The following is a 13,889-nucleotide window of genomic DNA, read 5'->3' as shown; positions in this document are numbered from 1 at the left end:
ACACTTTCATGCACCTATTATTTGGGTATCTATATTTTTTTCTTTAATAAAGTATATTCTACCAGTTCCTTCAGAGGAAAAAAAAATATCATCTACAAGACCGTGAATAGTTTTGCTACAGCTGTTTTCTTTTAGTAACTATTATTTTTTGGCTACCTTTTATAGAAGAAAGGAACCGCGTTATTTTAAATAAGCTGTGCCTAGTTGGGAATAGTGGTCAATTTTTGTTTCGTAGGTATCAGGTAACTATAAAAATATTCCTTAAAAAAAATAAAATCAAAATTACCGTTTTACCCAAGAATCAAATTCATACACTGTTAACAGTATGTGTTTGAAGTTCATAGCTTTTTCTTCATCATATTTGTATAAAACTCTTCATCTCAATTCTCAACCCGTCAAAAAGGGCAAAATTGTAACACACTCTAAAATGAGTGACAGGCCAAGCAAAAGAAATAAAAACTGAAAAGAAGAGAAAACTCTTATGAAGAATAAAAGAGCCGCTAAAATCCTCTAAATTAAATCTCTACAATTAAATCTGGAAGTGATTTTTAACCCAAGATCATTACAATATTTACAAGAATACCACTTTCCGTACAAAATGAATTTCCATTTTTACCCTTTTTACTCCGGTATCGCACTCAACATCGCCGTAAACTTTCTTCCCCCATTTCTCCTAACCCTCCTAGACCCATTCCCATTACCGCCACCGGATCCGGTGGAACCGCCATTACCACACCGCGAAGAAGATTTAATAGTATCGCCAGAGAAAGCAATAGGCGAGACAGAGTTCCGGCGACATTTTTCGCCGCCACCGCCGCCGCTTTTCATAAGCGCCGAACTGGCTTTAACGGCCAATGCGGCCATCTCTTCCGGTTGTAAACGTTGGTTTAGTCTACCCAAAGGCAGAGCAAAATAAAGCTGACCAGGTTGAAGCTCTTCCTCGTCGTTTACGGCTGAAACGACGTCGTCGAAGTCCATTTCATCCGAGTTACAGATGAAACAAGCCGGATTCTTCTGCAAAACGTAAGATACCCTAACAGGGTAAGAAAACTCCTGTAATTTTCCGTCTTGTAGAATAAGTTTCGCCGTCGCAACGTGAGTCGAGTTAGTCGAACTGCAAATACCCATTTTCTTCTTCGTCTTCGTTTTATTAAAGGTTTTTCTTCTTGATTTTTTATACTCAACTCGGCCGAGTCAAGAATCGGAATCGTTAGAGAGAGAGAGAGATTGGCGAATATGAAGAGAGAGACAGCAAGTAGTGCGTATATATATAGCCAGAAGAAAAAAAAAGCGAAGGCTGCTTCTATTGGAAAAGTTGCCACGTCGGATTTTTGTCGTTTAGCTAAATTGATTTTTAATATAATTTGTGTTTTTTTTTTAATTTATTTTTGAAAAAATTTCGATCAGTGGGCAGAACTTGCCAGGCTGTAAGTTGGTGGTGACAGGTTGTAAAATGTGCTATATATAATTTGGTACACTTCCAAAATAGCCCTAATTAGTAATGATATATTTACATTTAATGGGACTGATGTCTTTTTCACTAATTTTCTCACTAGGGAGTTTCCTCATTGTAACTTAAGCAGTAAGAATAATGGACTGTTTAATTGTGGCCGTTGGATCTAATATTAGTAGTAAGAATGGAGGGTCATGATATATCTAATAAAATAGTAGTAATGTATAGGGGGTGGGTTAAAGCAGTTTTGCCAAAATTAGTAAAAAATTCACTATACATGGTTTTTTGGCCACGTAGGCATGAATAATTAAGAGGATATGATGGGTGTAGTATAGTTAAATATTTATAGGGGTCAATAATAGATAAAATCATAAAAAGAAATGTTAGGTAACTTAGGTTGTAGTCTATAATCTAATACTATAGTATACAGTAATACTATACTATGTACTATATATACTACCAACTACCAAGTCTACCATATCAAATGGTTTTGCCAATTATTATATAACAATGGTGGTGGTAGTAGTCCCCTCCTTATGTTGAAATTTTAGCTTAACAAATAAGTTTACATTATTAAACTGCACCATTTTGAGAAGTATTGGGATGTGAAAGGTGAATGCATATCCAAATAAAAAAGGAAAAAGTATTATGTGTTTTTGGATTGACCTTGCTTTTTAAGTTTTGTCTTAAGAAGTAATAATGCATGTTTACCCAAATTGTGAATAGTGTGCACAAGTAAAATTCACTAAAATAGAGATTTGTCCTTATTTATTTCACATATGATTTGTGACTACTATCTCCAATTCTCATAATAACAATTATTAAGTTATATACAATGAAAAGGAAATAAGTTCACAACTAACATTTAAAAAAATAATTTAATAATTAAACACTATTAATTCTTAACGTAGAAAAGGGTACCCGTATCAACCGAAAAAATAGAAATAAGCGTAACAATAAATATCAGTTAAGAAATATCATATATTTATTTGGTTTGAGATTAGACTACACATGCTTTTAAAGAAAAAAAATTGAATATAGAGAGATAGAAGCTAGAATATTAATAAAATATAAAAATATCAAATATCCAATTCCAATAGCCAGTAGTAGTGGTGAAATTGAGAAAAAAGTAAAGAGAGTGGCAATGAGTGTAATAAAGTGAGAAATATGAGGGGTATTTTTGAGAATATAAATTAAAAAACGTGGCAAAGCGGAGGAGGAGGAAGAATAGGCGTGGCGCTTCGCTGCAAGGCACGTGGAGAGAGAAGAAGAAGAGTCATCTCATTTCTCAGCTCATAAAACTCAACAATCCCGACAAGTGCTGACGTAAGCTGATCTGGCTCTGCTGCCCTGAACCCCTCACCATAACACACTCCATTTTTCTCGGCAAACCATTTTTATTATTTTTATTTTTTGTCTCTGTATTTTCATTTCACTTGCTTCCAAATGTAAATATATATTATTACAACACAAAATAACAAAATCTCCACTCAATGTTTCTGGCTTTTTCTTCTTTTTTTTTTAACAATGTTTTTCTTATATGACTTATGTAATGAATGATCATTGTATTTAGACATAATTTTCTGATTCGATCGTCAGTCCAAAGTTTAAACAATATAATTTTTATTATTTTTAAGAGATTTCTTAAAAAGGTGACTAATTTATATAAATATGAAGTACGATGTGTACTACTTATTAATATCTTTCTTTATTTTGAAACTTCGTAGATCCTTTTGTAAAGAAAATGTATTTTATTGATATATAATTTAATTAGTGTTTTCATTATTTTAACTAAATGTATTAAAAATTAATTAGATAAAATTTCTTCCAACATAATTTAATCCATGGTCGTATGATTTTACGTGTTATAAAAGTATATTAATGTGTAACTTTCATTACAAACTTTGGCTGCCGTTTTGTTCTGTAAAAAAAAAATTAATAAATGCATGTTGTTTTACAGTACAGAATAATGTACGTTACATTACGAATTATTATTAATTTTATTTTAATTAATATCCCTCTATATATGTTTCCTTCTTACAAACATATTGTTTGCCAAAGAAGAAAAAAATGATTAAAAAAATATTCAAAGGTCGGTCAATTCTATTAGACCAGATGGGATTGCAGTTGAAATTTGCATTGTTTAGTGTTTAATTAGCTAATCAATTATTTGCAAATTGTTGAAAAAAAAATACCAATAATAATCAACATTGTCTTCGTATTTGTGACACAACTCAGATACCAAATAAACAAGACTTTCTTTAATTCCTTAATTTGTGTGTTTTTATATATAATACAAATGCTTTTCGAATATTATTAGTACTTACTGTTTTTCTTTTCTAAAATATAAAAACATAGTAAAGAATAGATGTTAAGTTAAAAAATTCCCATTTTACCAGTTTCTCTTCATTATCATTTAAAATTTAAAATATTGTACTCAAATTTTATTTACTTTTTTTTCTTTATTATTTTACCTATTACATTATACATTTGTTTGGTACGTTGTATTAAGTCGTATTTTATTATATTGTATTAAATTATATATCATATTTTCATATAATATTATGTTAAGCTTTAATTTATACTAAAATATTATATGTTTATGTGCTCATACAAATCAATACTACATATAGTTTTATATAAAAATATTACATAAAACATAATTAATACTATATATACAATACAATACGGTGTAATATGACGTACCAACATTACAAAAAACTGCTACTTTTAGTAACAACTTTTTAGTCACAACATATTTTTTTTGTGACTAAATGTGACTTTTAGTCACAACAAAATATTACTTGTCACTAAAACATAGTATTTTTTGGAAACAAAGATTGCAACTTTCATTAAAGCAAATCAGCTAATAAAATAGCTTCCAAACCAGCAGGGACAGACCCCCTACTGGAAATACGATCAGGACATGAACCAGAAGAACGAACTAACCAGTTAGCCGCTTGGTTCCCAAATCGTTTAACAAACTGAACTGAAACATGAAAATTAGACAAGGATCGTATAAGATGAATACAATCCGAAATAATAAGACCAAGAGGAGAAAGAATATGGCTCTTGTTATTGATAGCATTCACCAACACAAGACAATCCAACTCCAAAACATAGTATTTAGTTACAAGTGGTCACTCATTTAGTTTTTGTCACAACAAGTATTGTGACTAAAAATACATTTAGTCACAATAAATTGTAAGTAATTTTTGTGACTAATATTTTTATCCACGAACCTTTTAGTCACAATGTAGGAATCATGATTTATAATTAGTCACAATTTTTTCACTTTTAGTCACAAGTTTTGTTGTGACTAAAAGTAAAAAATTTTGTAGTGCAAACGATCCTTAAGTTTTTTAAAATTTTCTCCTTATCATTTAAATAATACATTTATGATAACTTAAGTATTATTATCGTCTAAAATTAAACTTAAGTATTTTTTTTACAATCGACAATTAAACTTAAGTATTTATGCCAAAAATTATTCTAAAATATTATATATTATATTAATTTATAATATATAATATATAATATTTTTACACTAAAACATTAAAAAAAAAACACTATAAAAATAATAACAAAATTATAGTTTCATACTAAAACTTAGAAATGTTGTATCTATATTTACCTAAATATTATTCTTAAATTAAAATTTTGAGCTATAATAATTTATTTATTGGATGACTTTTGTTAATACATTTTTTTTGTTGCTCTTAATTATATTTTTAACTTTATAGTTATTTTACATTAATTATTGTAAGTGCTTTATGAATCTCGATATTATGATAGTTAAAAATAATCATCACTAATTACTTATATACGGGTAACGTGTCTAATCAACCACCTTTAAAATGATCATAAACTTTGCTACACAAAAATAAAAAGTAATGAACTTTTTCAGACAAAATATTCTTTTTCTCTATTTTAAAGTAATATAAAAACGTGATATTTTGATAGAGAATCGAACTTGTTCATATGTGTTTTTTTTTTAATGTAATATTATATTAGTTATGAGTGGTACTTTGATAATTGAAAATAAACATGCCCCCACTCTTTCACTATACTTTGTTTTTTCCTATTTAATTTTTCCTTGAAGCTTCTTGTTTAGCTAGCTACTTGTCACGAAAATCACCCAATAAAAACAAAGTTCCATATATCATAATTATTGGGTGTCTTGTTTCTGATCTGACAAAGGTGTCTACCACTATCTTTCTTTCTTTGTAATGGTTCTCCCTTTTCTTTTACTTCACTTTCATTCACTTAAAAAGTGATAAACAAAACAAGAGGTTTTCTTGTCTTTGTGATAATGACATTCTCATCTCCATCTCATGTTTCCCACTACAATACAATTTCAAAAAGTGAAATCTTTCTTTTGAAATTTTCAAAGGCTTGGCCCATTTTAATCTTTAGGGTAGCAGCCCTACTCTATTAAGCATCCAATACCTTCAATAGGGCCTGTGTTTTCTAACTAGGTCCAATACTTTGGTCCAAAAACAAAAACTAGTCCAGCTCAAGGATTACTGACTAGGGCATGTAGCTAAACTGTTTTTGAATATTTTCAATGAAAATAATAATAATAACAATGTGAGTAGAGGCTGTAGAAGATATTGGACCTCTTCTTTGTTTCTTTGTATTCAAGTTTAGTTTAGCAGCAATATGTGGATATAAAATAAAAATATACACTACAAAATACTAATTACATCTCTCAGTAGGAGCCAGCTACAATTCTAATTAGTGAGGGCAAAAAAGAAAAAATAAATTATTATTTACATTAACATATTATTATAATCATTATGACATTATTATATAGGCTAATGTAAAAATGATTACATTAGTTGTTAGAAAATATTAATAAAATACTCTTTTGTTCTATTTACTTTTATTAGAATTTTTAATATTTAAAAATAATTAAATTAAGAGTATTTCCGTCAATATATTACATTTTATTTTATTTCCGCATCAAATTAAATAAAAAATAATTAAACTAAACATATTTTTATCAATATATATTACTTTTTTTTCCACATCAAATTGAATAAAAAATTATTTTATATTAGAATGTAATTATAGAACTTTATCAAAAATCATAATATCATTCTCATTATTATTCTTATTGTTTCTAATAGTGAAACCAACTCGTAAATTAAAAGATGACCAATACATGTAAAATCAAAAAATCAAAATTTACTTATTTTCATTTCTAAAAAAAAAAAAAATATACAAGGTGTCATGGCACTCTCCGGCCGCATCCTAGCATTGCTTATATTTTACTTACTATCATTCTCATTACATTACATCAAAACAAACATAATTTTATTAGCAAAAACTATGTCGTTTTAGAATGGTATTTCATACTTTGAAAATCAATGAGGAACCTAACCTAGCGGCATGCTCTTTCTGCAGAGCTTCCTTTAACCAGAGTTTAGGCCAGCTACACCATTGGTAACATAACACTAATTGAGCCTTAAAACTACACATATACAATGAACATAATAAACACTATTAAAATTGAAAACTATTATTAAAATTAAAATTGAAGGGCTAAACAGTAAGAAATGGCATTAGCTTAGAGTAGAGTATGAGTCAAATATTCTATCCTCAAATATATATGAATTATTTTGAGTCAGACTTATATATAATACTTACTACTTTCCTTATCTTAAATCTGAGGGAAATGTGGAGAATTGGTCTATGGGAGCAAACATAGTTGGCAAAGGGAACAGTGAAGGTCACCAACCCGGCAAAACGACATTAACAATAGAGATAATATATAGATTCTAAGTATCAGACAAGTATGAAGAGAATCCGATCTATACACAAGAAAAAAAAAAAAAAACAACTTATGTGTTAGATTTATTATTATTATTTTATGTGCTAAGAAAGAATTTTCATTAAAAAATAAAAGGGGAAAAGAATTATCAATGGCCAGACAATATCTCATATATATTTGCTTGCTATATCATTTGATTTTGATCCATGAATGTATGTTTGATCTCATAAAAAAAGTTGGTCATTGTCATTACCATGAAAGTTCCTGCTGTTTTGTATTTTTCTGTATTTGCATGGTTGTCATCATCATGGTCTCTCACCAAAGATCCTCACCTTTTTTAGGTCTTTGGTCAAAGACTCGAAAACTCTAGGCAAGTGTGTGCCACCCCATATCCACGCCCATAGCAAAATTTATTATTTGTGTTTAATCATTAAACTAATAATGCACATGTACTCTTCTTCAACACAATCAGTGCTCTTTTTTTTTTTTCAATTTAAAATACCAAGTTGGACCTTGGAAATTATACTTAGACAGGTAATAATTGAAACTACACCAAGACCTGCATTTCATCTATGTCAAAAAATGAACAAGACCTTAAATGATCAGTTAATTGATCAAGCATAGTGTAAATACTACTTGAAAGTTGGTGTCTTTGGTCATAAGCCATAAACTCAAAAACATGGTTATTAATTTCAATGAAACTAATTGCTCTACTCTTTGTTACCCCACCATTCTTCATTAGTTTCCTAATCTTTTTTGCGTCTTCCCATCTTTTGGCTTCACAAAATATGTTACAAAGAAGCACATATGGTCCAGAACTATGTGGCTCTAACTCCAACAGTTGTTTCAGTATTAGTTTGCTAATCTCTAAGTTGCCATGAATCCTACAAGCACCGAGCAAAGCACCCCAAATCACTACATCCGGTTTTATAGGCATTCCACCGATCAGTCTGACCGCTTCATCTAAGAGCCCTAATCTGCCCAAGAGATCAACCATGCAGGCATAGTGCTCGAGCTCAGGCAAAATCCCATAAAAGGAATTCATTATGTCGAAGTAATATCGCCCTGTGTCTACAAGACCACTGTGACAACACGCCGAAAGCAGTCCAGTGAATGTGAATTTGTCAGGGAAAACTTCTCTTGATTGCATATCTTCAAACATCTCAATCGCTTTTAGTCCACAACCGTGCAGCGCAAGGGCCCCAATGATAACATTCCACGAAACAACATTCTTTTCGGGAGACTTGAGAAAGAGATGCAAAGCCATTTCGAGGGCACCACATTTTGCATACATGTCGACAAGTGAATTCAAAAGAGTTAAACCAAGTTCCATATTGCTATTGCATATGTATTTGTAAATTTCTTCTCCCATGACCAAATCACCAATTTGACCACAGGCTGAGAGAATTGAAACCAGAGTAGCCTTATCCGGAACCACTTTAGAACTCTGCATTTTGTTGAATAGAGCCAAAGCTTCATTGAATTGGCCTTCTTGTACATAACAAGTGATCATTGCATTCCAAGAAACAACATTCTTCACAGGCATTTTATCGAAAACCGCTTTGGCAGACTCAATGTGCCCATTTTTAGCATATCCACAAACAAGGGAAGTCCATGAAACTACATTCTTATCAGACATCAGATTAAAAACAGTTTGTGAAGATCTCAAATTCCCACACTTGGCATACATATCCAAGAGAGCATTTCTCACAATTTGATCAATTTCAACTCCGGTTATCACAATATGAAGATGCACAAATCTACCCAAAGCCAAATCACAACTCTGTGAACAAACAGATAACAAATTAACTAAAGTGAACTTATCAGGCCTCAACTCTGACTCTCTCATCTCTCTAAACAACCAAAAAGCCTCTTTGCAAAAACTCAATTTAGAATACCCACCAATCATCGTATTCCAAGAAACGAGTGTCCTCTGCGAAATTTCATCAAACACGTGGCGTGCAAATCGAATCAACCCGAAACTTATATAGACATTAATTAGACCATTCTGCACACAAACTTGACACCCAATTCCGAATTTAATAGCCTGGCCATGAACAACCACAGCATCCCGAAAAGCAGCTGTTCCGGCACAAACCTTAAGAACAAACGGCAAAGTAAACTCGTTCGGAGAAAGTCCCGAACTAATCATTTTACGATACAGTAGTAAAGACTTTAATGGGGTATCGGTATTTGAGTAACCCCTTATGAGACTATTGTACATAAACTTATTGGGTTCAATAACTTGGTCGAAAACAAGCTGGGCATACCTTATATCGCCGGCGTCGGCGACGGCACAGAAAGCTATTAACTTTCCTAGGGTGAGATTTTGGAGGGTGAGACGGTGGAGGATGATTTGGGCATGAATTTGTCTGAGTTGGCTCATGGATTTACATTTCTCGAGAAGATGTTGGAGAAATTGGTGGTTTGAGGTTTTGAAAGATAGAGAATGGGAAAAGCAGTGTAAAGAGTTGTTGAGGCGGGAACCAACGGTCAAGTTTCTGAGAGTAACGAACATAACGTCTCAACGAGAATTTGGGTTCTCTCATAATTTTAGTTTTGACTGATTCATTTAGTAAAACACGCTACGAAACGGCGTGTCGTTTGATTCGAAGAATTGGTAAATATTATTTTCGAGATTGTGTTTTATAAAAATTTTGACAATCTATTTTGTTTAAAAATAGTACTAAATAGTAAATAATAGTCTGAACTGATTTTTTATTAAAATTAAATTAAATAATAACTCGATTTAAATATTTTATGACAAAATTTGTTATATTTTTTATATTTATTCGTGCTAAAAATTATTTTCATGTTAATTATATAAAAAAAATGTAGAGAATGAAATAAAATTATTGGAAATAAAAAACACAAAATTTATTTTATCATTTATCAAAACAGATAACTTAATTATTAACTTTTACAAAACAAAAAATTTAAAATAATATTATTAAATAAATAAAGTAATATACTAAAGTTGTGGAATTCCTTGTAGAACAAAATATAATGGATAAGCATGCAAATGTAAAATTCCTTCAAAAAAGTATAAACATTGCATTGTAAAATAATATTAGGTCCCAAATATTTTTTTCTCTTCATTTTTTAGGTTTAACCAAAAGAGGTAAGAAAGAAAGTAGCAAGGTTATGGAATGGGAGATTTCTTCTATTCTTCTTCATTTTTTAGATTTAACCATAAGAGGTTAAGAAAGAAAGTAGCAAGATTATGGATCAGAGATTTTTTTTTATTCAAGCATTTTTCGTAAAAACATGCTTAGTTAATTTATGAGCAGCAATTCAATAACAATATATCAATTTAAGTAATTAGACTACATGAAAAAGCTGCAAAAAGATCATATTTAAACACTAAATGGACAAGCTAAAAGAAAAACTACTAATATTTAGGGGTGTCTATTAAACCACATTCAATGGGTTTGAACCTAACAAATTCAATCCAATTATTTATTGGATATTGAATTTTGTCATCCATTCCAATCCAATCAAATTGAGTCATCCGATCTGATCCGATCCAATAGATATATTAGATTGGATCGGTTCCAACTAATAAATGTATTAACTAATCTTCTATTGGATTGGATTAGATTCATTCAATCCATTTTAGCTATTATTTAAGTTGATTTCATGAAAAAGAAAAATATGTATATAAAATATAATTTAAAACCTAATAATCTAACATATTCAATATACATTAGTTTAGTCCAATCTAATTCTCATGATCCCATATTCAAACCGCTAATAAATAAAACTTATCAATACACATTGACAATTTCTGTTAGCATTTAAAAAGATGAGAATTAATATTTTAGATCTAAAATTCTTTTTTTTTTTAATTTCATACCTTAAATATATATTAAATCAAATAACATACTTTTTTAAATAAAATATATTAAATATATAAACTTATAAATGTATATTAAAAATTAAAAAAAAAATTGAATAATTATTGGATGATAATTGAATTGGTTTGGTTCAATTATCTATTGGAACCGATTCGATCTGGTTGAATTTTCAAAATTTACATCCAATCCGATCCAATTATAATAAGATATCCAATTCTATTGAATCGGCTAAAATTAAATCGGTCGGTTATAATTGAATTGAATAACTTTCTCACACTAAAAAAAATAAAATAAATAAGCAAAAAGTGCGACATTTATTTTTTTAGAAAATACAAAGAATACTCCAAAGGCTTTCCTTTATAATATTCTTTATATAATTTTCTTTTAAACAAAAAAGAATGAGAAAAATAAAGCACAACCACAAGTTTAAGTCAAATATAGCAGACAACAAAATGAATCAACAAGGGTGGTGGATGGTGCATGTAGAAAGATATTCCACTATAACCAATTATTTTGTTATATTATTAAACAGTCACTAGAGCCCACCATAGTGCTATTTTAACATTCAAGTCTTAATTGTATGATATAACATGTTCATTTACTTACAGCTCTAATGTTATTTAGTCAAGACAAAACTCATGGTAGTAGGAGATATAAAAATCTGTAAGCAATACAAAGATATAAAAATCTAAACAACAGTGTTTTTCACCTCAAAAAATTTGCATTTTAACTATGCTACTTATACTTTTCACAAGTTAACAACAAAGATCACTATGGAGTAAATTATATGAGCAATGCATTTTTCTTTTTCTTGTTTTGCTGAACACACAACTTGCTTACTTACAATTTGTTTTGTGCTCAATTTTTTTATTACCTCAAAGACAAACAATATGTGTAAAGGGAAAGACTGCTGTGAATTACTGTACTGTACCAAGCAGCAAAGATAGCACTTTTGTCCCAAACAGAATCCAGTCACAGCTTCAGCAAGAGATGACTCCAGTTGGGTTTGAAGCTCTTTGAATTCGCTACCGGGATGAGATAACTTGTTCTTTTTCTTCTTTTTTTTTTCTGTGATTAGGAAATAAAAATGGAAGAATAGGTATTGAAAGTATTCATCTTTGTTTGCTATGAAAAATCTTCATAGTTGGGGTAGAAGCCAGAAATTGAACAAGAAGGAACCAAGGGAAAGAAACCAAGACAAGAATGCCATAGCTGCAGATAACTGAAATCTACTACATAACTTTACAGAGCAGAAACTGATATCAATCAATAGATCTGTGACACTAGCAGTTGAGCAGGCTGCAGATAGTAACAGAAGTGACAAAGCCTGTATATACATACAAGACAAGACAAACACATCAAATTAGAGTGAAATCATAATGATTATCTAAAGTTAGATTAGGAAAAAATGAACTTACCCAATCGCCTAAAATTATTATCAATATGGTTCTTGGTTGACGAGGTAAGCATTTAACAAAGACAGAGTATGCATCAACCACTACCAATGTCATGCTCCAAGGAACTACTAACCCCATGACTGTCACCAAGTAGCTGCAAAATCAACATACAAGATTTTGAGATGAACAAGAGACAAAAGGCAAATGCAGCTACTGAATTAAACCAAAAGAAAAACCTACAAAAACACTAAGTCTGATTCTAAATCGAAAATTCCCAAAAGCTTTGAAGTTGCTTAGCCTTACCTTGCTTTGCTTACCTTAACCCCCACATTACAAAGTTTTCAAAGAATCTTATGCTAGGCCAATATATTCAATGGCAAATTATTAAGGCTAAATTAGTTCATTAGTTTGTTATTCTAGTAACTTAATGAATTACTTTTGTAACAGACACTATATATATAGACACAAACGAAAGGCCATTTTATGAAGTGCCTATTGTGTTGAGAAGGGGACCAAAGCAAGAAAGTGTATAAATTTATGCTATCTATTCTTCTAGCACAATTATGTTGGAGATAATTATTTTGTTCCCAAAAGACCCTATATAGCTAAATAAGCTCCTTCCTTCTATAATAAATTACCATAAGAATTAAGAAATACATACAATAATTTTAAGGTCCAAAACTTTAATGGGATCTCTCTAATACTAATACCCTTTGTCTTCTAAATCAAAAAAGGAACAAGTACAATCAACAAAGTAAAAACAAAAAAAAGAAAAAAGAAAACAACAAACTAATAATTGTTAGCAAAAATCCAGAAAGAAAGGGGAAAAGCCATTAAAGTGGAAAAGTAAGATATGGGTATTATTGATAGACAACAAAGTTAGAATCCCAATCCGAAAATCATACCAGAAAGCGGTGTAGCTGTAGAACTGTACTTCGAAGCACATAAAGAGAAGAGAAGCGAAAGAGAATATGGTCTGTCCCAAACGCAAAGCTAAACTAGCACTTGTGCCAAATGATCCAGGCAAATCGTCCATGGTTGATGGTTGCATCAGTGTCATGAATTCATAATCCTCCGCTTTCTTTCTTCCACCCAACTCGAATAATTTCCCATCAATAATTCTCTGTAGCCGAAGAGAAAGATGATATGGACAACGAAATTTCACCTAACTAATATGGGAAATTCTTGGAAGAGAGTATGGTAATTGATAAGTAAGTGTACGTGTGTATGTATATGTTATATGTGTGCATGAGTGTTTGTTTCCCGAGAAAATATTGGGAAGAAATTAAAGAAAAAGAAATGGAAGGGGAGAAAGAAAATAGTGAAAGAGACGTAGTTGAGTAGTCGGCACGCGGCTTAGGCATCTCGCCGTGCGGAGTTTCATAAATCATAACTTAATTATTTGG

General features: G+C 30.5%; 3 protein-coding genes across 3 annotated transcripts; all 3 read right to left on the bottom strand.

Annotated features, from left to right (window-relative positions):
- Positions 1-483: 483 nt before the first annotated feature.
- Positions 484-1,259, bottom strand: LOC115711933 (uncharacterized). Its single transcript, XM_030640129.2, has one exon. The coding sequence runs from the start codon at positions 1,126-1,128 to the stop codon at positions 622-624; it is 507 nt and encodes a 168-aa protein (XP_030495989.2). The 5' UTR covers positions 1,129-1,259; the 3' UTR covers positions 484-621.
- Positions 1,260-7,770: 6,511 nt separating this feature from the next.
- LOC115712257 (pentatricopeptide repeat-containing protein At2g22410, mitochondrial) lies at positions 7,771-9,904 on the bottom strand. Its single transcript, XM_030640512.2, has one exon. It carries the CDS (start codon positions 9,745-9,747, stop codon positions 7,777-7,779), a length of 1,971 nt encoding a protein of 656 aa, XP_030496372.2. The 5' UTR covers positions 9,748-9,904; the 3' UTR covers positions 7,771-7,776.
- A 1,829-nt stretch (positions 9,905-11,733) lies between these two features.
- Positions 11,734-13,889, bottom strand: LOC115715187 (CASP-like protein ARALYDRAFT_485429). Its single transcript, XM_030644017.2, has 3 exons — positions 13,389-13,889; positions 12,505-12,637; positions 11,734-12,413 (listed from the first exon to the last, which is right to left on the bottom strand). Exons 1-3 carry the CDS (start codon positions 13,541-13,543, stop codon positions 12,225-12,227), a joined length of 477 nt encoding a protein of 158 aa, XP_030499877.1. The 5' UTR covers positions 13,544-13,889; the 3' UTR covers positions 11,734-12,224.

The sequence above is a fragment of the Cannabis sativa genome, chromosome 4 (assembly GCF_029168945.1).
Source record: "Cannabis sativa cultivar Pink pepper isolate KNU-18-1 chromosome 4, ASM2916894v1, whole genome shotgun sequence".
In the NCBI taxonomy this organism is placed as follows: domain Eukaryota; kingdom Viridiplantae; phylum Streptophyta; class Magnoliopsida; order Rosales; family Cannabaceae; genus Cannabis; species Cannabis sativa.
This window is presented reverse-complemented; position numbering and strand designations above follow the sequence as displayed.